General features: G+C 44.4%; 1 protein-coding gene across 8 annotated transcripts; it reads right to left on the reverse strand.

Annotated features, from left to right (window-relative positions):
* Positions 1 to 300: 300 nt before the first annotated feature.
* Positions 301 to 22,437, reverse strand: MFSD10 (major facilitator superfamily domain containing 10). 8 transcript variants are annotated; one of them, XM_068188545.1, is made up of 13 exons: positions 22,287 to 22,437; positions 19,710 to 19,898; positions 18,460 to 18,556; positions 14,954 to 15,057; positions 13,996 to 14,154; positions 12,622 to 12,810; positions 8,078 to 8,186; positions 7,369 to 7,480; positions 5,975 to 6,083; positions 3,936 to 4,026; positions 2,385 to 2,432; positions 1,380 to 1,469; positions 301 to 1,050 (listed from the first exon to the last, which is right to left on the reverse strand). In XM_068188545.1, the coding sequence occupies exons 2-13, from the start codon at positions 19,878 to 19,880 to the stop codon at positions 944 to 946; spliced, it is 1,386 nt and encodes a 461-aa protein (XP_068044646.1). In that variant the 5' UTR covers positions 19,881 to 19,898; positions 22,287 to 22,437; the 3' UTR covers positions 301 to 943. The 8 variants fall into 8 exon arrangements, with proteins under 8 accessions (XP_068044646.1, XP_068044641.1, XP_068044644.1 ...); XM_068188540.1 differs by having other exon boundaries at positions 13,996 to 14,175; XM_068188543.1 differs by lacking the exon at positions 22,287 to 22,437 and adding an exon at positions 22,002 to 22,124 and having other exon boundaries at positions 13,996 to 14,175.
* Positions 22,438 to 26,005: the final 3,568 nt, after the last annotated feature.

Raw genomic sequence — 26,005 nt, forward strand, 5'->3', positions numbered from 1 at the left:
CTCATTTGCTTAGTTTTCTTTTAATGATTAAGATGATGATTAATGATGGCTTTCCTTCTCAGAAAATACTCAAATTGGCTACTGCAGGGCTCCCTTCCCAGCTCAGCAGTGGGCAGAGCCTGGTGGTGGCTCCTTCCCCCACCCATTAGCCGGGTCAGCATGGTGCTGTCATCCATGGCTGGCTCCCTCAAGGAGGCCTTTGGCACCTTGGGTAAAATTCTGGCCCCTTTCTGCCTCAGGCAGACAGGGCTGTTCAGTCCAGAGGGGGGTAACAACTGTAATGAACTGACCACAGCAGTATTCAATGTAACTGTTTATTGTAATGCAAAAAGAACAGGGCTTGGTCATCAAAAACATCACACAGCATTAGGACTATAAAACATGTATCCAGATTTAACTGTATATTAAAAACAGTCCACCTGTGTCAAAGTACCAGTGGGGTAGCAGCCAGCCTGCAGCGTGCTTCTGCTTTTGTTTGACCGTCACGTTTGCAGGTGTGGATGCAGCATTTGCAGAGCTCTGGTACCACCTGTACAAAACCCCCATCAGAATGGTCCTGAGGGCTTGTTCTGAGCCAGCCCAGCCCCTGCAGAGGCTCGGGGCGAGGAGCAGAGCCCTGTGTGCAACAGCACCTGGTGAGTGGGGAGGGCTCCAGGCCTGCTGCCGTTGTGCTGTCTCTGTCTCTGCATGCGTACTCAACTCTTGGTGAGGGCGTGTGTGTCTGGTTTTGTTTGTTTGGTGTTTTTCTATTTGCAAAGCTAACCCAGCTGGCCGGGAGGCCACCTTTCACATAACTGTTGTGTGTTGTTGCTGCCATCAGTGGTCATCGTGTATCTCCTTCCAAGAAGATGAAAGTCTTCCTATTTGCTCAGCAGAGTCAGGTGCCAAGAGTCAGGTCTTGCAGAGGTCCTTGGAAGCCTGGTGATGGTTTTGTGGTTCCTTCCTACTCCTCCTTTGTCTGCTGTTTTATAGACCTGAGTAGAGCCAAGGGAACAAGGAAAAAAGCTCCACAGATAGTGAAGCAAATCTCTGCCCCAGCCAGCCAGTAAACTGCAAAAGAAAGGGAATTCATCTTGTTACTGTGCTTGTCTTGGAGAGCTGTTGTGCTCACACAGTACCTGCACAGCTGAACAGAACTGCTGACCCCTTGGTTGAGCCAGAGGGTGCCAGGAGCTTGGCACATGGCTGCACTCAGGTTCTGGCTTGCTTGGTGTTAACATTAGCCCAAGTTCAAGCTCTGAGGCTGCTTCCCCTTCCTCTGTCCCTTTACTCTAAAATGCTCAGGGACTCTGACCCAAAGCAGGGGATACCTGTGTCCCTTCTGCCCCACCTGGGCTGTCTGGTGCCAAGAAGAGGAAGGAGCACGAGGCCACACTCACCTGCAGCTGCCAGGATGGGTCCCAGGGCTCTGGCCAGGGCGCCCAGGCTCCTCAGGATGCCCATGACTCGTCCCTTCTGGCCGGCAGTGCCTGTGCAAGCAGAGCGTGACACTGTGGGCCTGGGCACGGCTGTGGCTCTGGGAGCTTTGTTCTGTGGGGGTATTTCCCACTTGCATCTTCCCCTCCCATCATTTCTCACCCAGTCCCCAGTCCGTGCTTGCCCTCCACCAAGGCCCTCACAACTGCATAAACACCAGGGCCTGGCACGAGTGCTTGACCGAGACCATTTGCAGTGCAAGTTCCACCTCCCAAAACCCCCCAAGCCTATCCAAAACAAAAGCTTCACATTTTACACAAGATTTTGTGAGAAGGCCCAGGTGTACAATAAACACAGAACTGTGGATGCAAGTTAAATAAGAGCAATGTAAACCTTGCTTTTCCACCTCAGCAAGCACTGCAGTCCTGGCCCCCAGCTGACCCAAAGCCGTGTTATCCACAGATGCCACCACAGCTACATCTGCTTTACAAGGTAACAGAGCAACCAGTGCCAGAAGATTTCAGGTCTTTTCTAAGGAATCAGCAAGAAATTATTTCACTGCTGGCAGGGATGGCTGGTGTCCTTTTCAGAGAGCCCAGACTGTTCCTTCCTCAGTGCTGTTTGTGGCCTTTGCCCACTTCTCATCTTCATCACCACCAGCAATGAGGTTGCTGCAGTTTCCCCATCACACTGGACTGAGCTGTGTTACACAGCACAAAATTCCAGTGTGATACTGATGGTCACTGAGCAGGTCATTGCTGTTAGTGCTGAATTTATCGGTTACGAGGCAGGTATGTCCATGGGCTGGTTCCCTGTGCTCCCCTGCAGAAGGGCCTGAGATGGATCCACAACTGTTCCTGTTGATGCTTCACTCAACTCAAGGTCAGTTCTGTGTAATTTGAGCCAAGTCAATACAAAGGTCAGAGGTGTGGCCAAGGGCAGCCGGTCAGAGCAGGAAGGACACTCACCATAGCCTGACACCACTGCTGACAAACACGGGATAACAATGGCTGCAGCTGGAAAAATCCACAGAAGAGACTGTCAGCGAACGGCAGAGCTCAGAACAGACAAGAACAACAGACAAACATGTGGCCCAAACTCGTTACTGCTGCAGAGAAATATGCTGAGCTCTGGGCACTCTCCCACCACTGAGTCACCAGGTTTAATCCAGGTCAACGATGGGAACACCCCCTCCAAGCCAACCTGCAGGAGGAGCCCAGAGCTGAGAGTGCTCCAGGCAGATGTTTCCCATTAGCATCCCTCTCTCCGTGAGCCCTCGGGACAGGGATGGACGGGGCAGATCAGCCAGATGGCAGCTTCCCAAATCACTGTGTTCTTATCAGGTGGAGCAGGGAATCGCTCTGCTCCAAACAGACAATGAGGTGGCTGTACCGAGTGACACTGACACTGTCCCTGTGCAGGCAGGGCACTGGACTCAGGGAGGAGAGGCAGCTACAGCCTCTCTTGGGAAAGTCACATCCAAGAAGAAAAGGTTACAAAATTTTTTGGACACAAAAGCCAAGAGTTGTTCAGCAATGACTGCCCTCTTACTGAAATAGGGGCCGTGTCTGCCAAGAAAGAAGTGTCTCAAACATAGAAAGCAGAAGAAGGGAAGGGAAGAGCAGGAATGATCAAGGTTGCTTTAACTGCAGGTGCCCCAGCTGCTGGGCCGAGGGAGGAAAGGAAGGAGCAGAGAACGCCCCATGGGGCATTTCTAGCTGGCTTAACTGGGAAGAGATGGAGTCGTCTCCACAGGAAGGGGCCAGGGAAGACTCAAATATGGATAAACATAATGAACACCCCCTCTCACTCCTCACCTGTCAAACATACAGCTGGCCCCAGACAAATAATAGGCTCAATAGGTACATTTCTGGTTTGCAGTTTACTCCTAAATCAAGCTGCATCATGCAAAAGAGAAGTCCACTTTTGTAATAAGTCTTATATGGAGCTGCTTAACAATAGTTAGCAGCATTGGTAATACCTGAAATCTCTTTTTAGACATCCAGTAGATGGATCCAACTTCATTCATGACTGTTTCCCTGAACAACAGCTTAGGCTGGCAGAACAGAATTTATGCAAACACTGAAAACATCTGACCCTCGTTCTTGCTTGTCTGAACACCCTCAGAGTGTGCAGGTCTCCAGCTGAAGAAATCATGCAGCACCACTCAGGTACCAAGGTTCCATGTCTTGATTTTTTTCCTGAGCTGAGCTATTTAGTGAATACTTTGATTCTAGGTCTGCTAAGAGGGGGTTAAAAAAACCATCCTCAAGAGCTCCACAGTGAGACAGGACAACAGGAGCACTGGGGATGCTTCCAAATACCACCATGACAACTTCCTGTGACACAAACAGCATCAGAAAAAAACCCAGACACCTTTTCGTCCATATTTCATAAACCCAAGTGTCAGCTTTCTGTTACTTGTTTGAAATTAGAAGTGCATCTTTTTTAACAGTGTAAATAAATGCATGAAGGAAAATCATTTGTGCTTAGCTCGCAGTGCCTTCCGAACAGCTCACCGAAGGAGTACAGCAACAGTCCAGCACTCAGCATGGTCACATTTGCAGCCCATCCAATTACCAAGAACGCTGGAATCAGCAACACAATAGCCTGCAAAAGGAATGAGTCACACGGTTACAGCGGAGCCGCGCTCGTTAAAGCCTAACTCTAGGTGTCCCGCCGGTTCCCTTCCGGGGACGGGACAGCACACAAGTTACAAGCAGAAAGCCCTTTCTTCCCAAGCAGACGTTTCTAAGTCACCTGGATGGCCACACACCAGCACAATGCACTTTTCTGTTACCTCTCACTACACGATTGTACACCACATGCAAGTTCTCTCTCTACACATCTGTCGTTTTGGGGGGATTTTTCCTCTTGTTCTGTGTTGACCTGGACAGAAATCCGGCTTTAACTCTTCATCTCCTGAGCTGGCCAAGAGAAGAAAAAGCTTGTGTGCAGCAGGACTACAGCCCTTCTGCTTTTTCCCAACGTTATTGGCTGATTTTATCTTTAGCTTTCGGGTTTCTGTAGCCAAGAGGAAAAAAGGGGGGAGAGGATGCATCTAAAATTCAAACTCCCAAAATAAAAAGCATTCTTCATCTCCTCCAAGAGCTGGACTTCCATTGCCCTGTGATGTCTCCCTTGCTTACAGAGCTCCTGCAGAAAAGACAGATCAGATCTGCTTTGTGTGTGATAAAGGAGGGTATTCACTGCCACTGAGTGCCTCGTTTTGAAGATTCAGTGATAAATGAGCTACTGTGACCACTGTGCTAACAGAGGCCACTTTTGCCATATGGTGCAGATTCACAAACTGCCAGAATAGCTTCAGCAAAAGGGGGAATTCCCACAAAACCCACGGGCATCCATGGAGAAGAGTGCCCCAGGGCTGGGGGTCTCTGCAGAGCAGACACGGTGTTCATGAGGAGCCATCAGGCCAGCAATGAGTGTTTGAGGTGACTGCACCTCCTGGTGCAGGGCTGAGGAAGGAGTATAAAAATGAGAGGTGCAAAGGGCAGTGCAGTGCCAGCAAACACAGCAGGCTGACAGAGCACACGGGGGAAGCTGATGTGGAGGATGAAGCAGCACAGCTGATGTTCATCCACCAGCAGCCTGACATCAGTGTTTGCCTGCCAGGGACCAGGGTGGAGATTGTTTCACCAGCAGAAATCACTTTAAGAGAAGCTGAATCAATTCACTGGAATGCAGTGGTTTGGAAATCTACCCTGCCACCACTGAAATCACACTGGCCTCAAAATAATGTAAAATTCATTAATCAAGGCTCTAACAGTCCAAGCAAACCTATTGCCAAGGAGCCAAGGTAGTGCTTTGTTTGGCTCCACACACAAATGTAAAGGACACAACACATCTATCTACTGTCCCCACAGCTGTATAAACTGCAGGGATCTGCTCCCCGTCATCCCAGCACAGCAGCTGCAGTATCTCTGTGAGGAAAGAGCCAAGCAAAACAAAGGAATGTACACTTCTGTCAGTGAAACCTCAGTCTGAACACTGATATGTGCTTTTGTTACGTGTAATACTGATGATCACAAACCAAAGATTGGAAAAAGAACCTATTTCTCCCTGCCCAGCAGTGAAATACACTCTAGGGAAAGCCTGTCAAGCACAAAGATAGCCAGACTGAAAATAATTTCCCAGAAAGAAAGTCAGAGATCAGCCCTGAAGCAGCTTTAGTATTTCTGCACTGCAAGAGAAATCACTGAAATAAAGCATACTCTTCACAATATTCTACCTAACTTGCACAGATGGACAATCTGTTCTCATTCCTTACTGCAATAAAATATGAAGAACACAGAGTTTCAACAGTATTGTTGCTCATATCATAAGAAAGAGCTCTAATGTTCCAAAGTTTAGTTAGACAGATAAGTGCCCAACAACCAGTTCTGAGAAGTCATTTAGCTGGATAGGTGAGACAAAAATGTCTTTTGATTGGACAAATGCAGTTATAACCTCCAACTGCCCTTCACTGCACTTCAGAATGAAAATTAACATATCACATTTGTGGGGAGAAAGAAAAAGAAATATTGATTTTTTTTTTTACCCTTTTTACAGCTCTGATTTCATTTCCTGGCTTGATTCGGCGAGCATAGCCTCCCTGGATCACAGCCATTGTTATTCCAATAAAGAAAAACATCTTGCCCTGCTGCATGCTGGAAGGGAGGCAAAACCACAGATCCAGAGTCAGGCACGGAGCGTTCCACCCTGGGATTCACCGCTCCCGGCCCTCCCCTGAGCAAGGGACACAAGAAGCCCTCGGGGCTCTCACAGCTCTGCAGAGCTCTCAGGACACTGCCAGCAGCTGCCACGGCAAGCAGACAGCAAGGAGGGAAAACTCCCAGGTCTTATTGTACAGGTGGGACAATGCTGGCAAGTGCTGCAGCACCTCTGGACTGCTGTGGGGTAGGTGAGGGTTTCTGGGGTGGCCCACAAAGACTCAACACATCAATGACCCTGTGCTGTGAACATCTATCTGTGCCATGTGCACAGGAGATGTTGGTTTCCAAGGTGCAGCTCATGGAGGGTTTGATGGAGGTCAGCAAGGCACAGCGTGGTGGTGATCCACTGTCACACTGGGAAGTCTGAGACATCACTCACTCTACCCTTCTATTTTCTTCAACTTTCCCTTTCCCCTCTTTTATTGACTGAATTATGTGGATATTCTCAACTGAAGGGCCTCACCTCCACAAGCTTGCTGCCTCAGAGCCTGCGCTGCTGGCACACAGCTCTGCCCTGAATGCACAGGACACAACAGAGCTCAGTGCACTACAAAACCTCTCCTTGACACACGTGGATTAGTTAAACCACAAACTGTAATGAAAGACAGACAGGGAAAGATGAGACAACCCCCTGAGAGTTAGTCCAAGGGAAGGACACGCACAGGAATCAAGTTGCAAGTTCACACTCCTGGCTGGAATTCTTCCTATGAGCTGGCAGAAAAAGTATTTCAAGCTGAGCTGTTGGTGGATTCTGTTCTTCTCTGGTGGTTGACTACAGGAAATCAGGCTCTGTGACATGACTGCACACCATATGCCATGCAGAATTTGCTGATGAGTAAATATCATCACACAGATATTGCTCCATCCTTCGCCTCTTTGAGCTTCAAGATTTGTCCTGACACCCAAAAACTCTTCTGAGCAAGAAGAGGTTTCACTATAATCAATACAACTAGCACAGCTATACCTATTTCAGGAGCTTTAATTTAATCTTGGGTATTTATATTCCCTAGTTTTTAGAAGTTGTAGATGGAGTACTACCTTTCATGACAAACATTGTGCCTGTATTTCATAAATTCTTCTTACAAAGCCCAAATACCACTGAATGCAGGGGTGGCTTTACTAATGTCAGAAAGCCTCTCTTGAAAATACACGAGGAGACCTTAAATTAGAAGATTTTGGAAAATATCCTAGTCAAAATATACAACATTTATTGCAATACCTGCTGAAGTGGAATCTCTGGTGAGTGAGAAAACTCAGTGTGTACTCCAAGCCGGAAAACAGGAAGAGGTACAGGAAGTAGGCCAGGCCCAAAATTTTGAGATTCTGAAGATCTGAAAAAATAAAAAATCCAAACAAACACCAAGGGGGTGGGAGGTGGGGACAAAAACATGGTGGTGTTTTGCAAGCAAAGCTTGACAATAAAACCACAATAGAAGAGCAGCATTTATCAACTGTGCAGGGAGCTGTTCTCACCTCAGATGCTCATTTGAAATAACCATACAAGACATGCCACAAAATGAGTCCTTCAGAGATGTAGAGAATCCTACATCTCCAAGTCATGAATTGAGAAATAAAATTCCAGACTGAAGTTCCTGGTTTGCAGCTTGAATAAGCAAACTCACATCTCCCTTGCTCATGCCTTGATCTATCTTTAAATCACTTCACTTACTGCAGCCAGTGGCTGAGGAAAACAGAAATATCAAGTCAGAAATCTTCAAAACACTCGTCTTCAAAACCTTCTTTTGGGAATAAAAGGACCAAGGTCCAGTGGAACTTCCAATTGCCTGCTCCAAAGTTATTAAGGTGGGTTTTAAATGAGTAAACAGACTCCTGCTTCTGGAATGGTTTAAGTACAGTTTTCACTTAGAGGCCAATGCCACACACAAAGAGACACAGGGTATTCCTGTAAAAAGCCATCTGACACTTACTCTGCTCTGAAGGGGATTCCTTTCCTCGGGTGACTGCAGAGAACTGAAATAAAGCCAAAGGACTGAGCAAGTCAACTGCTGCCTGAAATCCAGATGTCACAGAAGGGACCTGATCAAAGACAGAAAGAGGTTTATTTAAAACCCTAATGTAATAACCACTGCTAGGAACTGACAGTAACCACCAAATGTGCCTCTACACCTACACAAATCATCTGAGATGAAACAAGGCACCTGGCATTGGGATTTGAGTGGGCCCCAATAACAACCCAGACTTTCTGAACTCAGAACTGGCGCCAGCAACTCTAATTGAAAGGTAGAGCACCGAGAGCACCTTTCACTGATGACAGAAATTCCTCTTTGTGTTCTTACAAAGCAGAAGTGGCTCGTTCTCCACAGCCTTGAAGGTGGCTTTAATTGGTTCACCTTTTGCATCATCACTCATGTCCAAAGAACATTTACTGGGAAAACAATGGCACATCTGCCTGCAGGCTCACAGGAAGCTGAGGATTTGCTCCTGTGCTACAAATCTGAGACCAGTATGTGCAGCACATCAAAACACTGGTCTCTTCTGGTATTGGTTGCTATTTTAGCCAGCCAGTGACACCTCCTGGGGAAGAGAAGGAAAATATAATTTTTACAGAGATTCTTTGGAAATATTTTAGAGAAATTTCCAAGGAGATTTTGCCCAGCCACAATGGGTGGCTTTTTAAAAAGGAAGATTTATTTTGTAACACTTCTAGGCCTTGTACTGTGTACATCTCAACCTAATTATGTACCTAGTGGCACTCTCCCTGCTCCTTACCCACAGGGACTTATTCTTCCATCTAATGCTTATTCTATCATCTATAGATAATTTACATTTTTTTTTTAATTCTAAAAGATAGAAAATTAAAGAAAACATTAAAAGAAATAATGTCTAAATGATTAGAAATCAAATTTCCTACATTATTAGGGAAACAATTTTTTTAATAGAATTTACCCTGTCACTTTACACAACAGTCACAAGGAGAGGTAAGACACTCAAGAATCCTGAAATCCTGAATAATCAATCACATGTAGTATTTCACACCTTCAAAGCAGTGCACAGGCTTTATTTGATGAGTTTTCTTCCCTTCCCAGATAGGGAGGGAGGGAGCTACTGTCCCTTTGAGGGCAGAGATTAAAGGGCAGATTATCAGTGGAATTTAATTTCAGTGCATGACCTAGGGACTCATTAGGGGCTGGATTTAATGAAGCTGTAAACAAATCAACCTTCAATATGGTATTAACGTGACCCCTCTCTTGTTTTGATAGTCACAGCTTCTGAGCTTCAGCAGCAGAGTCTGGAGCCCATAAGTCTCACAACAGCACCAGTTCAATACACTGGGCTGCCTGGAGCCATGAAGCTGCTGATTCACACAGAAAATACTGGGGTATTTATTCTCCCTCCCACTGCATGTATTGCACACAGTACACAGACACACCCAAGAAGTTTGCTCACCCCGTTGAGAAGTCTCAGAGGATTTCCTGAAGCTGGCCTGTGGCAATCCCCAGTTCCTGCATGTGTTTGTACAATGGGGTTTGCACTCCAGCACAGAGAAATCTGGGCACAAGCAACTCCCTGCAAGCATCTTTGCCAGTAACAAAAACACCCTGTAGCTTGTACCTGTTTTGAATTATTATCCATGTCAGACAGGATGCACAAGGCTGATTTTAGTTTTGTCCAATTACAATACATTGTAATTGCACATGTTTAAAATCTTAAGTGTTTCATGAAATATATATACCTATTAGATTTTTTACTGTAGGTGTGTTTGTGTGTGCACACATTTTTTTTTTTTTCAATTTCTCCTATCTTTGCCACAGAAACAGTGGTCTAGAAATTATTTCATCAACTGATCCATAATGAAAACCTTGTCCTAAAACTGGCTAAAGAGTTTCACATCCCCCAAAAAGTATACACTGCCAATTTCAGTCGGTGTCAGCAGCTGCATGAAGTTCAGTTTCTTCACAGGTTAAAACTCTGCGACATCTAACTTGTATTTAATTTCTATGCTTACAATTCATTTTTCCATAATTGCTCAATTTTACTTCATGATCACCCCAAAAGTCACCCTGAATGGCAAGCATTTTTCAGAGTGTCTCTGCTCATTCTGTTTTCCTCTGACGCAGAGAGACTCAGCAACAGGTCTGGAAGGCAGAGTCAGTCCACACCAGGAGTGCAGCCTGGGCCTGCCACGCTGCAGCCTTACCTTCCAAACCAGACGTGTTTAGTAAGCACAGAGCACAGCTTTGTCTTTCCACAAGTCTGCTACTGATACTGCATAGCCCTACACACAGTCCAGAAAAAAGGAGTTGTAAGACTCTCCCTCCAACCAGGCAGCCTTGCTCATGGCTAGCTTAGCTAAAAACTAGCTCAAAAGCTCTCAAAGGGGACAGATTCCACTAGAGACCTTCCTATCTTTCCCTTCTCCCAGTCAGGTCACAGCAGGAGCTGTTTTGGCTACCATAAGGCCAGTATGACTCTCTTCACCTGATCAACTCGTAGAACAGTTGACAAAAAGAGGAAGGAAGAGAGTAAAAATGCTGTTCTCTTTGGATGAAAACACATCCTTGTTTCCCATCCCCCTCCATTTTCCCTTCCTACAAGTTAATTTCAACATGAATCAATATGAAACATTCTCTCTTGTGAAAAGCAGACTGATAGAGAAACAAGGGTATAATGAGAACACAGCAAACTTCAAGGAAACAGATGTCTGATCCCACTGGCACATCCTCCTGCCATTCATCATTATGATTTCCCCTCTTTTTACAGCTTTGTCCTTCCAACATATTCCACTCCTATACTTGTGGGAGCACCTGCTCCAGGCTCAGCCCAGCCAAGTTCCAGAAGGGCAGCCAACATACCTGCCTTTCCTCTGTCATCTACAGACCAAGAAAACCACTCAGAAAGTGGGAGGAATTACCAAAGAAGAGAGCAAAGCAGCCTAATAACTGAAATTACAAATATGCTGGAACAAGGGAGCCCAGATGGAGGCTGACAGCACACAAGCACTGACACCAAGCACGAGAAGCCCCAAACCACCCTCTCATGGGCAGCCAAACTCTGTGTACTTTGTGTCACTGGGACCTGGCCCTGAGCAGCACCTCATTGCAGCACCCACTGCTGTACAGGGGCAGAGCCCCAAAAAGCAGTGACAGAGAGCTCCTTTCCTTTCCAAAATTCAGTGGTGTTGGCTAACACAAACCAGCTGATCAGAACTTTCAAGAGGATATTAAAAGGGAGAGGGATCTATTCAGTCACGACATGATCCCAAAAGGCACTGCAGCCATTTAATCACTCTACAGCAAAGGAGAAATTGTTTATAGAATACAAATTTGCTCTGCAGCACTTCCCTACATCACCATGTTGCCATCTTCCCAGACTGTGCAGCTCTAAGAGCAGGATTTTATCTAGAAGGTTTAGGAACAGCCAAATAGGAAAGAGGAACAGATGACACATGGAAGAGTTATTAAAAGAAAATAACATAGCTGTAGTGCTTGGGAACATATTGTGAGCAACAGATTTCACACAGGACACAACCTGCTGGGAAACACTCAGGGAAGGTGCAAAGTTCTGCCCTGGTAGGATCATTGCAGATAAAAGTTTCCTGAACAATTCTCCATGTCAAATGGGTTTGGCTATCCCAAGACCAAGCACCCTCCAAAGACTGAGTGCTGCCTAGAAACCAGGGATCACAGCAAAGACCCAGTCCAGTGAAAGCCTCAAATCAAGTCCAGATAGCCAGGGCTTAATTCCACCTCTCTCACTCTACACAGGAGACTGTTCTAAGAGACTAATCAGACAGTGTCCAACCACACAATATTAAATCCTAATATTAATAAAAGTTTGGCCCCACAAATTCAATCAGTCACTGAATTTTAGCACACGTAGGAATTTTCTATCTGTAGAAGACAGAGCAGCTGAGATAAAGTAATTTCCTATTTTAGTGTTCAAAATATTCAGTAAATACAGGATAATAGGTAAGAAAGCTTCTAACATATACTGGCTACATAAAAGAAAATCCAGTCTCTGATGCATTTACTTTGATGATTTGCTGAAATTCTTCCCGAAGGAATCCTTGTGGTCATAGTTTAAATTTCATAGTCTCCCTCCTATGTTCACATTAGGTTTTGAGAAATTTAAACCTAAGACACCAAAAGCAGCAATGAAGCAGTCATGTTAACTATAAAGATCTTATATTACACTGGGCTAGGAGATGGGACCATCCCTGGCAGTGTTCAAGGTCAAGCTGGATGAAGTTTTGATCAACCTGGTCTAGTGGAAGGTGTCCCTGCCTGTGGCAGGGGTGTTGGAAATAGGTGATCTTTGACCCAAAATATTCTATGATTCTATGATCATACAACTGCTTTGACACCAGCATTAATAATAATCCTAATCCCAGAAATGAGCTAAATTTCTAAGACACTGGCTAAGCCTGTTCTTCACTGTTTCCAGTATTTCAACCATTCTGAAATTCTATTTTGACAGAAAATTTGAGACTTGAGTCTGATGGTCCATTTACCCGTTTTTCCTTGGGAAGTGTCTCTGGAAGAAGGAGGAAGATGAAAATTAAATCAGCCACAGAAAACACGAGTGCTGACAATGCAGAACGAAGGTAGAAGACTTCTCCTTTCTCTGTCTGCATGGCGAGGTAAGCACCCATCATGGGGCCCAGGGTGAATCCCAGGGAGAAAGCAACACCAATCATGGCCTGCAGGGATAAAGTGAACACAGAGAATTTTAGCCACCCGTTTTTTCAGGTTCTGAAACTATTTGGATTAACCAGGTACAGAACCCAATCATCCTGAGAATGCAGGAAGTGCACAGCAAGGAGCATGAAGTGTGAAAAGCCTGCTGTTTCCAAATAACCAATTTTGTTTTCTGTCCAGTCAGGGAAGTGGCAGGAACAGGCAGTGGCCCATCACCGCTTGGGAATAGCTTCAGTCAGGTGCTATTTGCCCCCCAGAAAGCAGAATGAACATACCTACTTTGCTTTGGAATATAAAAGAATACAAGCCATGTGGATGTGACCCATGCTGCACTAAGTGAATTACTCTCAGGCCCTAAAAATAGGCCCTGACACATTTTATTTACTAGTGCTGTAAGGCTATTTTATTTACTAGTGCTGTAAGGCTACCTCTCTCCACAAATAAAAATTCATTTTGCCTCACCAGGATTATGATAATTTGCTTGGAAGATTCACTAGCTATCACTGTGAAAAGTAAAGCCTTCCCCTCCCAAGAAGCAGCTGTCCTCTGTAGTGGCTTACAACAATCTGTTAAGAGAAATCTGGGCCTCTAAGGTTTTTATAGGATAAAAGATATAACTGGTAATTCACAGGCCAAGTTCAGCCTGCAGGATGTTTCCATCTGGGCCACTGTCTTCTGGAAGTGGATAGGGCAGCTGCTCATACTTATCAGTCAGCCAAATGTCACATCTTTTACCCACTGAGCTCAGATCCTGAAGCCAGTGCAGAATGCAAGGAAGTCAGGAGCACGCTGTGCTGTGCTGCTGCACTTCCACGGCTTGGGAAGGTGAGGAAAAGGGGCTGCCCTGTGACTGGCTTCCAGCTGCCAAAATTGGGCCAGAAGACCTTTTGATTTCTAAGCTATTCTAATCAGAATTAAAGATACCAGCAGGAGAAACAGTTCTAACACTGAAACAAGATAGTTTTCCCATCTCTAGAGCATCTGTGTCTCACTTGTAGGTGAAGGTCACTGGTAACAGTCCAAGAGCTCCCAGGAATATGATCTGGCAACTTTCCAGAAGCAAAGCAGAATGTAAAGTCATGTTTTCACTTGATCAATGAATACACCCCTGAAGACATACTGAGCACCCAAAATCAATTAAAAGTTGCCTATTAGCACTAAACGTGTGCCCCACAAGTGTAACTCACCATGCCCTTGCTCCGTGCTTTTGGAGAGTGCAAGTCAGCAATTATAGCTGTGGAGAGGCTGACATTCCCTTTGCTTATTCCACCGATGATCCTGGAGAGAAGAAAAACGCCAAAAGTCCGAGAGGCAGCCCAGAGTGAGTATGATGCTATCAAACCCATCTGCAGAAGCAAGAAAGGGTTCTTTATAAAGCAATGCAAAGTTGATGTAATTTCTGCCCATTTTCCAGCCTAACATTTGCAGTTTTTGTTTGTTTTCAATGGCTGCTCCAAGCCCCATGTAGCAGAAATGGCTGAATCAACTGACACTGCACTATGTCTTGAACAGCAATATAAAAGAAGTAGAAACAAGTCCATACAAACTACATATGACTGTGATATTTCTAACAAAATTAGAAGAGCAAAATTCTGTGGAAGTCAGCCCTGAGTACAAAACATTTTTGTACATCCCACTCCATTTGTTTTCAAATACAAGAGAAATCTGAGTTCAAAATAAGGAGAATGTTCACGTTCATAAGAAAAGCATCTAGCAGTGCTATACAGAACTTCCTAACCAACAATTCCCAGGCTCTGTGGAACAGGTCATGAAGAGATCAGCCCTCATTAATCACTTGATGAACTAAAATACATAGGAATTAAGTCAAACATCTGTCAACAGAGCATCTGAAGTCATTCTCCCAAACACAGGGGAGAGGGATTTTGGAAAATGACAGAAACAGATAAATATCTTGGTGTCCTCTATGAACAGTTCTGTGTCTGGGAAGCTCAGTTTAAGCACTCACACATGGAAGTGTGGCCCAGTGACTTGGCAAGAAAGAGTCAACAACCAGCAAATCTTGAAAATTCAATTCTAGAGCTGAACTGTGACTGTCGCAATTCAGATTCTGTGCTAAGCACAAGATCATGGTGCCTTCCACTGTATGTTGAGATGCCATGACTGAGATCAGCATGTGACACGTACCACTGTCACCAGGATGACAGGCCTTCTGCCCCAGTGGTCTGACACAGCACCGGTGAGGGGAGAGGAGAAAAACTGCAGGAGGGAAAAGATTGAGCCAATCAGACCTAAAAAAAAAAAAAAAAAAAAAAAAAAAAGATAAAAAGATATGAATCATTAGGTTTGCTGCCTTCATCTTAAATACAAAGTCAGTCAAGCTGCTCGAGATCTATCACACTATGTGTGATAAAAATGTGAAATTAAATGTAAAACAGCAGCTATGAAGAATAGCATTGTCTCTCAGAACACCAACATTGCATTGTTACTTAACTGAGGCAGCAAATACAGGCAGACCAGATGTACAGCCTGACCAGAGTAACAGGCATCAACTGGATGATTTCCTGGTTACTTCACTAGTGAGAAAAGGTTTGAAACTCACTGGTTATTATGGAATGATGATTCTCTAGTATTTCCCTGCTGACTTCATACATTTTTTGTTCTTAAAGCAGAGATACCACAGTCTTTAACAGTCACAGTTATTTTAAGACTTTTTTGATTGTTTGAACCTGATTCTGTCACACTTAATTAGTTTTTCTTTCCTTTTTATCATGGAAAGAAGGACTTAAGCACTGCTGTTAGTGAGGCACCCTAAGAGGTAGGAGTGATTCCAACAGACTCCAAGAGTCTTTTGAAATCTCCTTCCAGCTTCTGTGATCTTTAATTCCTCTTTTCTCTTGCCATTCCTAGCTTTGTAGACTTATTAATTTGCACTACACTCTCAACAAGCAGGCAGAAGATGCTTTGCTGTCACAGCTTTTTTCTAAAGGAAAAACTGGGTTATATGTTTCAGATCATTCTGCTATCAAAGCTTTAAAAGGCAGAGGAGAGACAGACCAGAAGTTCCGCTCCCATCAGCTTTGAGGGAGGCAGATTATTGATACCGAACACCTTGTCAAGAAGAGCTGCTTGTGATAACTCAAAGCTCAAAAAAAACTGTGTAAAATTCTTACAGAATCTTACACTGGCAGTTTATGACACACGGTTCACTTCATTGTGTTTCTAGCACTGTAAAAACACCCTTTCATGCCAAATATTTTCAAGCCAGCATGCAGCAAAACCAGGGCTGTTCCAGATGGGGCAAGGAGCTGGGAGTGACCACAGCACTGGCAGTGCCCTCACCAGCCTGGGTGCCCCACAGTCTGATGGGCTGGGCAGAGCAGGTGCTGCCAACAGGACCCACTGACAGCCCCCACAAGACAAGGGTTATTCAACCCTTCCAGGGAGTCCAGTTGGGACCAGCAGGACTCAGGGGCAGAGAAAGGAGTGGAAACAACACGTTGATGTTGGCTGGGAGACAAGAGACCTCCAGTGTAGATCTGAGGCCCATCCAAGACATGGGGACAGAGACAGCCCTGGAGACAAAGTCTGAAATACAGCTCCTGAATCACTGGGCAGAAAATGTGTGGGTGATGACTGGTCACAGCAACTAAGTATTGGTGCCCTCAGGGCCCTGACATGGGCAGAGAAGTTTCTGCCTTGAAGAGCTCGCAGTCTAATAAAAAATGAAAAATATGGCTGGCACTGGAAGAAACAACAAGATGATCTTGCAAGCACCTTCCCAATCCTATGCTCCTTGTGGCAGACGAGGGCAGTGAAGGAACACAGGCTGCAGTAGCCTCTGCTTAACATCACAACTATAATGAAACTTTCCACACAGCCACTTTCTCCCAAGAGTGCAGGACACGGCAGGTAAAAGGAAAAGCAACAAGTTGGACTTGACTGGGAGTTCCTGTCCCTTGTCAAAACAATCTGAGATGGTGAGAAATTGAAAGCAAGAAGCTTCTGGTCAAGCCTTGGAGGAGACAGAAGGCAGCTTCTGAGGGATTAAAGAAAACTGTTTCCTAGCATTTAAAGCCGGTAATTTAACTAAAAAAAAATAGCAGAGAAAGAAAAACATGCCTGCAAGGATATGGTGGGAAAGAGGAAAATGGCTTATAAAATTCCTAATGCCTGTTATACCAAATTAAGCTATTTTAAATAATAACAATACATTCACAAATATTCTAATTAAGTTTTGCATTTCATTTAGTTTATTTTAAAAGCCTTTTGCTTATCCTGGGGGAAGCCTCAGCTCACTAAAAAGAGAGGCTAGACACGGTCTAACTAAAATTAACCCAGACACCTTCATATCTTCATACTCTGAAATCACAGTTTCGTCACAACTGTCTAGACAGCAAGAAGCCAGAGGAGTCTCTGATGTGTAACATGACAAATTTCCCTCACTGTTCCTGCTGGAGCTCATCCACAGCAGTGCCCTAGAGAGAGAAAATGCTTATGGATCCTGCAAGCCAGTGGCTCTGCTGCTTTTAATAAGACTATAATGGGATTTAGAAGCAGCACTGCACTACACCCACCAAAGGGGCAAGTGAGGCTGGAACTCACAAGTTTCTGTTTCCAGGGCTTCCTACTGATTGACCTCTGACCACACGCAGATCAATTGTGAAGGGAGAGTAATTTCTGAGACTGCCAGGGCCCAGCACAGCAGGCTCCTGACCCTTAGCTGGCAGTCTGACAACAAGGAAAGCAGGCTTGTATTTCTGTAACAATCTGTAGAACAAACTGAGTAAGGTCATATAATTCAGGTTAAAAAGGAGCTCTAGAGGTCGCCTACTCCAACCACCTGCTCACAGGGTCAGCTGTGAGGTCAGAGCAGATTGTTCAGGGCCTTACCCAGTCAGGGTTTGACAATCTCTGAGGATGGACACTGCTCTGGTCCACTGACCATCCTCACTGTAAAAATGTTCCCCCCTATTTCCCACCTGAACCTCCCCTGCTTCTACGTACACCTGTTGCCTCTCCTTCTCCCACACACCTCAGTGAAGATCCTAGCTCTCCATAAACTCCCCACAGGTGTTGGAAAGCTGCTATTCACTGCAGACCAGCCAAGGGCCCCAGACTCTCCACTGAACTCACCACAGTGTATGGACACTCTTCCCTGTACTGCGGACCAAAACTGGATGTAACAATTCAGATATGGTCTATCAAGTGCTGAGTAGGGCAAGATGATCACTTCCCTCAATCCACTGATTCTGATTCTGTTCACACATCCCAGGAGCTCTTGTACCTTTGCTGCCAGGGCTGGCTCATGCTCAGCCTGCTGCTCACCAGGACCCCCAGGGCCACCAGTGAGTGTCCAATCTGTAGCATTGCAAGGACTACTCTTTCCCATGGACAGGACCTAAAATTTGTCCTTATTGCATTTCACAAGGTTCCTGTTATCCCATTCCTCCTGCCTGTCCAGGTGTCTCCAAACGCCAGAGATGGGGCTGTACAACTCTTCATTGCTATCACTGTGTTGAAAACAAAATCATTTATAGTCTAAGAGACATTTTCTGTGTTACTTAAATCTAGAACTAATAACAGGCAAGCATGCTTTTTGTATTTCTTGTCATTCTTCACATCAACATTGCAAATAACTTGGAAAGAACCTTGTTTTTTTGGCTGTTAGCTTGTTTGTTCAGTTTCCCTACCTCCAAACAAGACACTGTTGTATTTCCGCTCTGGAGGTATCCCAGCCATCACTGCAAACCAGTCTACCCCACGTTGCAATGACAAATAGAATCCATCCTGAAAAACAGATGACAGGGAAATAGAGGCAGGAAGACAGTTCATTTTCAAAGACTGCATCAGAGCTTAGTGAACTACAGAAAATGTTAGATGATTCCTTCCCTCCTCTTCCCCACAAGGGAAAATTTCCTCACTGATCAAAAATAGCCTAAATTGTGAATGTTAACAGACAGGAGATAGTATATGTTTGGGTGGGGGAATATCTGAATTTGAACTTTTCCAAGCCTTCAGGCCCATTGCCTGCTCAATCCTGAATTAAACAGGCATGTCCCGAATCCTTCAATTAAAAAGCAACATGAGACACACTCTGTCCTGCTGCACATAGACTGTTTAGCCTGGGAGAACCAGAAGCTTGCAGATGCAGAAGGAAAAGGTGGTGTAAAAAAAGAATGATTCCCAAAAAGAGAAGGAGGACTTGAAAAGAAGAGGGTCTTGATTATTGGAAATACACTGGAAGTGAGGGAAGACCCTGGAGATCAGAGCCCATGGTTTGGGTTAGAGATATGGTTGTAAGAAGGACAAAGCCTACGGCTGCAGTTGGAGTGGGGTTAGAAAGGGGCTGAAACACAGAGGTGTGAGCAGCAAAAACAATTCTCCCACAACAACATGTTCTTCTTGACCAGTAATGCCACTGACACCTGAGAAGGGTAACAGTGAGCACCTGCACAGCAAGGATCCAACAGGACCTTCTGCTCTGTTCCTGGTGCAGGAGCCTGGAATGGAATTCCTGCTGGGAATGGAAGATGAGATGGAACTCCACACTGGGGGAGGGAGCAAGTGACCTTGTGAAATACTCAGGTGGGGTAAAAGCTCTCATCTCTTTGGTTCTTCAATAAACCCCAGCACGCAGATCCATTATGAACTGCCTCACCAGTGACATCAGTGTAAGACACAAAAGCATTGGTAACCACAAGGACTAGTCCCTAAGAAATACTTGAATTTTTATCAAAACAAATCTCCCATTTTAATGAAAAAATAAGGGTGAAGAGTCTTATACAGGTTGACTAATAAATTCAGTCCATGACAATTTTTATGTGCCAGGTAATTATTAATCTTCCCACAGCTGTTTGGTTTGCCCCAAGGCAGGTGATTTTTCTTCCATTCCTCCCCCAAGATCTTAACACTTTCTGTGGGCTGACTTTCTGTTACTTACCTCAGTCTGGCTGTAATAATCAAGGATGGAAGGAAAGAGTGGCAAGATGAGAGCAAATCCCAACAAGTCGATGAAGAGTGCCAGGAAGACAATTGTAATAACACGATTATAGTTCTGCTCCTGCTTGTCATTGGTGGAGCTGCTGCTGGTTCCTCTCTCGCGCAGGGCCATGTTCCCAGTGCTCTGCTTCTAAAAAAAATTGCATTTATATCCAGTCAACAGGAAGCTTTTTGCAGGTCTTTCATAAAAATATCTTGGCAAATCATTCCTACTTTCTACAGACTTCACAGAAATAAGTTCTGGTTATATTAAACTACCTGGGAACAAGGGAACAAGAGCCTCAACCCTCCAGTCTTGGTTATTAGCTCAGCACCAAATTTTCTCCCATCAAGAACAGGATACAAAGGCAATAAAACAACAAACTCTGTTATAGGAGCACCTCAAATAGAACAGAACTAAGGAGCATTTGAAGTTTGTCAACACACAGTTTGTTTGAGTGACACTAACACGACTTTCCTACATGTTTTCAACTCAGCATTACAGTAAAATAGGTATGAAATAGGGCACTCCATTCCAAATATTTACATCCAAGTAAGTTTATTTATGCCTTCAGTGTATATTAGAAATGACCCAAACAACAATTAAAAAAAAAAAAGAGGCAGACTTCCTAAATATTGCAGGAATGCTGTCTTCAAGATAAACCTCACAGAGCAACACAAGAAACAACTGAAGAAAATTTTTAAACTTCATCTTTTATTTCTTTTTCCAGATGATAGCTACTGACCTGGGGCATCAAATGATTAAGGCAGAATTTTCATTTTGTCAGAAATACCAGAACTATCAATTCTCTTTGATAATACTCCAAAACTATCTTAAAGCCCTAAACAAAGATGCAGACCATATACAGTTCAGTCTTTAACAAATAAAGGAGTTGGTCTCAATCCCAAAAATTAATTCCTTTGCAACATAAATCAAAATCAAGGAGTAATATATAAACCATGGATCTGCAAACTTCAGAATTATAAAACATTCACAATATCTCAGTCATAAAAGAATCAAATTTACAGTCCCCTCTACTGCAAAAGTCCCTGAAAATTTGGTGCACTAAAAGAGTAAAAAAGGACAGAATTTCATCCAAAGCCAATTAATACAAAAACATTAATTAACTTTGATGAGTCAGCACTGAAAACAGTGAGCAATTCTTAATATAAATTTTATTCCAGACCAGATATACCATATTATACACACAAGGCACTTGCACATAGAAAACTATACTACGGTAATTGAAGGCTATAACACTTTGTCATGCTCAGCAATAAATATTATTGTGATTTTTTTTTTACCTGTGAAGTCAGTTTAGTAGCACTGAAGCATTATTAAAGCTCAATTGCCAGGAGGCAAATAAACATGGAATGGGGGCCACCTGCAATCCATTTACTAAACTCTTGGCATAAGCTCTTAACCAAACTGGTCTGATTTAGCAGATTTATTCAAGATCTTTTTATTTAAAATGGCAAATCATCACTGCTATAAATATTCGGCATTATTTGCTTACCCAAATGATAAAAGAGCACATGGAGCCAAAATAACCATTCCTTTAAGCAAATACTCTCTGGCCCTAGGTCCATCCAGCCAACAGCTGAGGGATGGGTTCACTGAGGCAGACTGTATCTTGTTTTTCCTCGCAATTTGTTTAGTCACCCACTGAATTGTATGACCAAGCTGAACTTTATTCCAGGGTTATTGACAAAGGTAACGTCCTTCACACCTTTCCCTCAGGAACATTTCTGCCAGCATGCAGCTCGAACCCATCGATGCTTGCGCTGACCTTTCACTCTGCTCCAGTTTTGGCTGCGTGGTTGCAATTTCCCTTACGCAATATCCCAAGGTACTGCATGTTTCTGCCTTTGTGCTCCATCGGTTTTGTTGTTCAAACCTCTCCATAATTTTCTGCTAGGCAGGAAACCACATAACATTTTACAGGCCCTTGGCATCCTGACAGCAAAACCAGAACACTTCACCTCCGCGGCGACATCTGCCTCGTGTGAGGCGCGCCGGGAGAGGGAGGGCTCAGGCTTTGGGGAAGTTGTGTCCGCGCACATGTGAATCCCTCACACCCGCTGGCTCTGCCCGGCTCTCCCCAGCCCTTCCCTCGGGATTCCCCGCCGGCGTCTCGTCGCTTGGTGCCGTGGCTCCCGGGAAGGGATCCGCACCAAAGCCGGCCCTGCCCGAACTGAGATTTGTTATCTGCAGACCAGCAGCCAGAATTCCATCCTTCGGGGGTTTTCTTACCTCGCCTTATCCCCTTGTACAATTTCCCGGGCCCGGCTTTACCTGCTGAGCGCCGGGAGGGCTCCTCAGCCTCCCTCCCACAGCCCCGGCTCGGGTCAGGGCAGGCGCTGGGCCGGGCACTGAGACAAGCCGCGGGTCCCCAGGGCAGGGAAGGGGCGGCCCGGCAGAGATCGGGCGGAGGACGCGGGGTCCCTCCCGCCAGGCGCCCGGGGACCCGGACCCGCCGGAGGAGCCGCGCCCGGCCCTGCCCCGCCGCTCCCGCCGCTCATCCGCCCGGGCACCTACCGCTGCTCCGGGCTGTGCGGGCGGCCCGGGCTGCCAAAAGCTCCCCGGGGATGCTGCGGGCGGCGGCTCCTCCCCGGCCCTCCGCGGTGCCCCGGCCGCCTTCCTGTTCCGGCGGGGATGGAGCCGCTCCCGGCGCCGCCGAGGACGGACCCGGCCCGCCCGAGCGGCTCCGCGGAGCGCGGCGGGGCTTGAGCCCGCACCCAGCGCAGCGCCGCGGCCTCGGAAACGAACCACGAACCTCGCACCGCAGCCCTTCCTTCGCCCTTAAAGACAGGTCTTGAAACACTCCTTCCGAGAGGACAGCGGCGTTTCGTTTGTAGCTGCGGCGTTGATAAGGGCTATCTGACAAAGAGAAAAAGGTAGTTGCAAAAGATGTAACTCTGTTCCCAAACCAAACTTCTCCCTCAACACTTAAGTTTTCTAGCCCGGAGAACATGAATAGCTGTGGCATTTCAAGCGCCACCGAGCACTGTTCCCTTATCCAGGCGTGTCTGGTGTCCAACTTGCTAATTAAAATGGGAGGATGTGGTTACAAGTGGTTACACAGATCCATCACCACAAACTTAAACAGGTAAGAATCTGCCAGCAAAGTGTATAAAGCAAATTAATACAGGCATTAAAAAGACTTCTGATTCCCTCGAAGGCAATGCAGTTTGGGGTGGATGTAGTTATCAGCGCTTGGACACTGACCTTCTACTCAGTGACATCTCTCTCATGGATTGCCAGCTGATTAGACTTGGAGGAGCTTATGTAAGCATAACATCAGGATTAACATGCCAGTTAGATCAAATAGTTATCTAACTGGCTAACTCAAATAGTGAGTTGCTAATCTCATGTGTACCTGGGAATTTTATGTACTTGGTTTGGTGTGAGAAATATGGTAGATCCAGTACACAGTCAGAAACCTGAATGATCACACAGCTGCAGTCCATTCCAAGATCAACTTCTTTCTTGAGGTGCTCTGGACTAAGTATGAATAATCCTTTAATATCTAATATATATATTTTTCTGGTTGCTTATCACTGTATATAACTGATCAGGCACCATCTGAATTCAGATATATTAAAAACACCACTGAGACACCAAAAAGCCAGTTCTTCCTGTTGTTAAATCTACTGACCTGAAGCTTTTGCAGATCAATGAGCTCAGTTGTGTTACTGCAGTCAACCATGTCATACAATCCTGCAAGTAAATACATTACACTGTTTCTAGAACTAGATAGGTCATTACTCACTCCTTTCCAGTCCAAAATCTTGCACATCTGACAGATAATAACTTAAATTTGGTTCCTAGAATACATTTATTAACATTGGCCTTTTTCTTATATCAGTCTTGGTTTTTTACTGAAGTAACACCTCATTTACTCTGGCTTTTACTTGCTGCTTTATTGCTAAAAAGCAGTGTTAGCCCTAATGTCAATATTTTGAAGTATTTAATGCCATACAGCACCTTCATCATTTTTTAGACTCAGTGTTCAGACTGCATGAAAGATTTTAGTTTTCCATGCCAGACCTAATTTACTGAAGAAAAAAAAAAAAAACCCAACCTTTCCCCAAAACAAACCCTTACAAAAACCAGTCTTTTAACTAAGTAAGACTGCATAGCCAATGTATTTAGGACTGAAATATACCTGTTTAGCTTAGGAGACACACCTGGAAGACCACATTCATAGAATGCTTTTGACCCTCTGAATAAGTAACACCTCACAGTCTCAGAGTGATGCTAAAGCTGCTAAATGTTTTGTCAGAGCTTCTGTTTGACTTTTCCAAATGCCTGGAAGGCATGAAGAGGAAAGGAGTCCCACCAATTCCTGTGGCTGACATCAACCTCAGCCCAGCAGCCAAAGTGCCCCTGTCAAGCTCGGGAGCAGCCTCAGTGCCCCCACTCAGAGGGGAAGCCTTACACAGAGCAGGGACACACCACGGTAGATGGTGACTGCTACAAGGAACAACCGAGAATATCAAACTCCTTACCAGCTTCCAGCTGACAACCAAAAGACCAAACTCCTGAGGAAGCTTTTCATGCTGTCATAAAAAAGGTAATTTATGCAGTTTCTAGCTGAACAGTTTTGTTCTCACCCTCTTCTTTACAATATTCATATGCAAGGTAGCTGTTCTCTGGGACAGCTGATGTTGATAGATAAGCTCCCTGAAACTGAAGGCAAAATGGTAATTTTCCTTTTTTGTGTGTGATGACTTGATTCTAGTTACAGAATAGTTTCTTTTTTTGGCTAATTAAATACAGATTTACAATTGATAATTGATGTGTCAAAAGGCCTGTTATGACAAGTCCTGGGTTAAAAGAAACAGAGAGACAAGACACTGCCTGGGAAGAGTGATGGTGCTTCAAGAAGCTCTACGAGAAAGGGTCTGCCAGCACTCAGACATGTTCACTCCCTTTGTAGTCCAAATGACCAAACCTATCACACCAGAGCAGCAGCATTTCCCTGCTGCTGAACTGAGCAATGACAAAACTGTCAGAGCAGACTGACTATTGAGCTGAGGTGGGACAATGTAGTCTTGCTTTCCTACTTATGTAAAATACTGTGTGTTAAGCATCACAGTTAGTCCCATGTTTGCAATATGAAATCTGACTTTAAATATTGACAATATAATTTGTAAAAGAGCATACAGTGATTCTCATTCAACAAGATTTCAAAGAGAACTACTTTCAGTCTGTCATTCCAAAACAGCTGAGTTAAGTCTATCAGCTGAGGTTTCCTCATCCTTCATTTTTGTTCATCAGCACCACAAGACATTCCTGTTCATTCTCTTGTTCCAGAAAATGTCCTGTCCCTGAAACATTATCACTGTGCCTCTACCCTCTTTCTTGACCTCCCTTACTGAGGAATAAAAAGCAGCTGCAAGTGGTATCAAAGATCAGGATCAAAGTGCCTTTGTCAGCCTCTCTGTGATTCTAACACCCTGCTGGACAAAACCTCTGAAGCTACTGCTAAAGTCAGATAAATAAATAAGAATACTTTTTAACAGTTTATTTGTGCTGTATAGACTGTGACTAAAACTCTAAACTGAAAGTACTAATTTATAGCATAAAATAGGAAGTTAGCTCCTTCTTCATTACTTCCCTTTCAAGTTCTTGACTTAAAAAGATTTTGTTTTAAAGAAAAAAGTTCATATTGTGCCAAATGGAAATAAAACAGGAGGTATACTAATCTTCTGAGATTCCTTTGAGGTTTCAGAAGATTATTTTTCCAAAATCAGCAAAGCCAACTGAAAATGAATTTATTTTTTAAAAGTGTGAATGGATTTCAAACATAGGAATCTTACTAATTTTTGCATGACACAAGTATCTCCCCCACATTTACTTAGCATCTGGCATATTTTAACACTTAATACAAGTGCTTTTGCAAACAAAAAAAGCTGATGCTAATCACAAATTACTTGCATTTCTAGTTACACTGACAGTTAATAAAAGCCTTTTCCTTCAATAAAGTGCTTTTCTCTTTTAAGGAACAAGACTTATCTAACAAAGACAGTTTCGTCATTAGAGACTAAATGTAAAGGCTGTGTTTCAATTCACCCCTTCCTAGTTTTAGTCCCGCTTCCATTACAAGTTTAATTTGAAAAAAAAAAACTCAAACCAACCAACCACAACAAAAAAACCCCAACCAAAAAAAAAAAAAAAACCACATCCCAAAAAAAACCCAAAAAGCAAACACCAAACCAAAAACCCCAGAAAACAGAACAAAGAAAACATTC

The sequence above is a fragment of the Anomalospiza imberbis genome, chromosome 4 (assembly GCF_031753505.1).
Source record: "Anomalospiza imberbis isolate Cuckoo-Finch-1a 21T00152 chromosome 4, ASM3175350v1, whole genome shotgun sequence".
In the NCBI taxonomy this organism is placed as follows: domain Eukaryota; kingdom Metazoa; phylum Chordata; class Aves; order Passeriformes; family Viduidae; genus Anomalospiza; species Anomalospiza imberbis.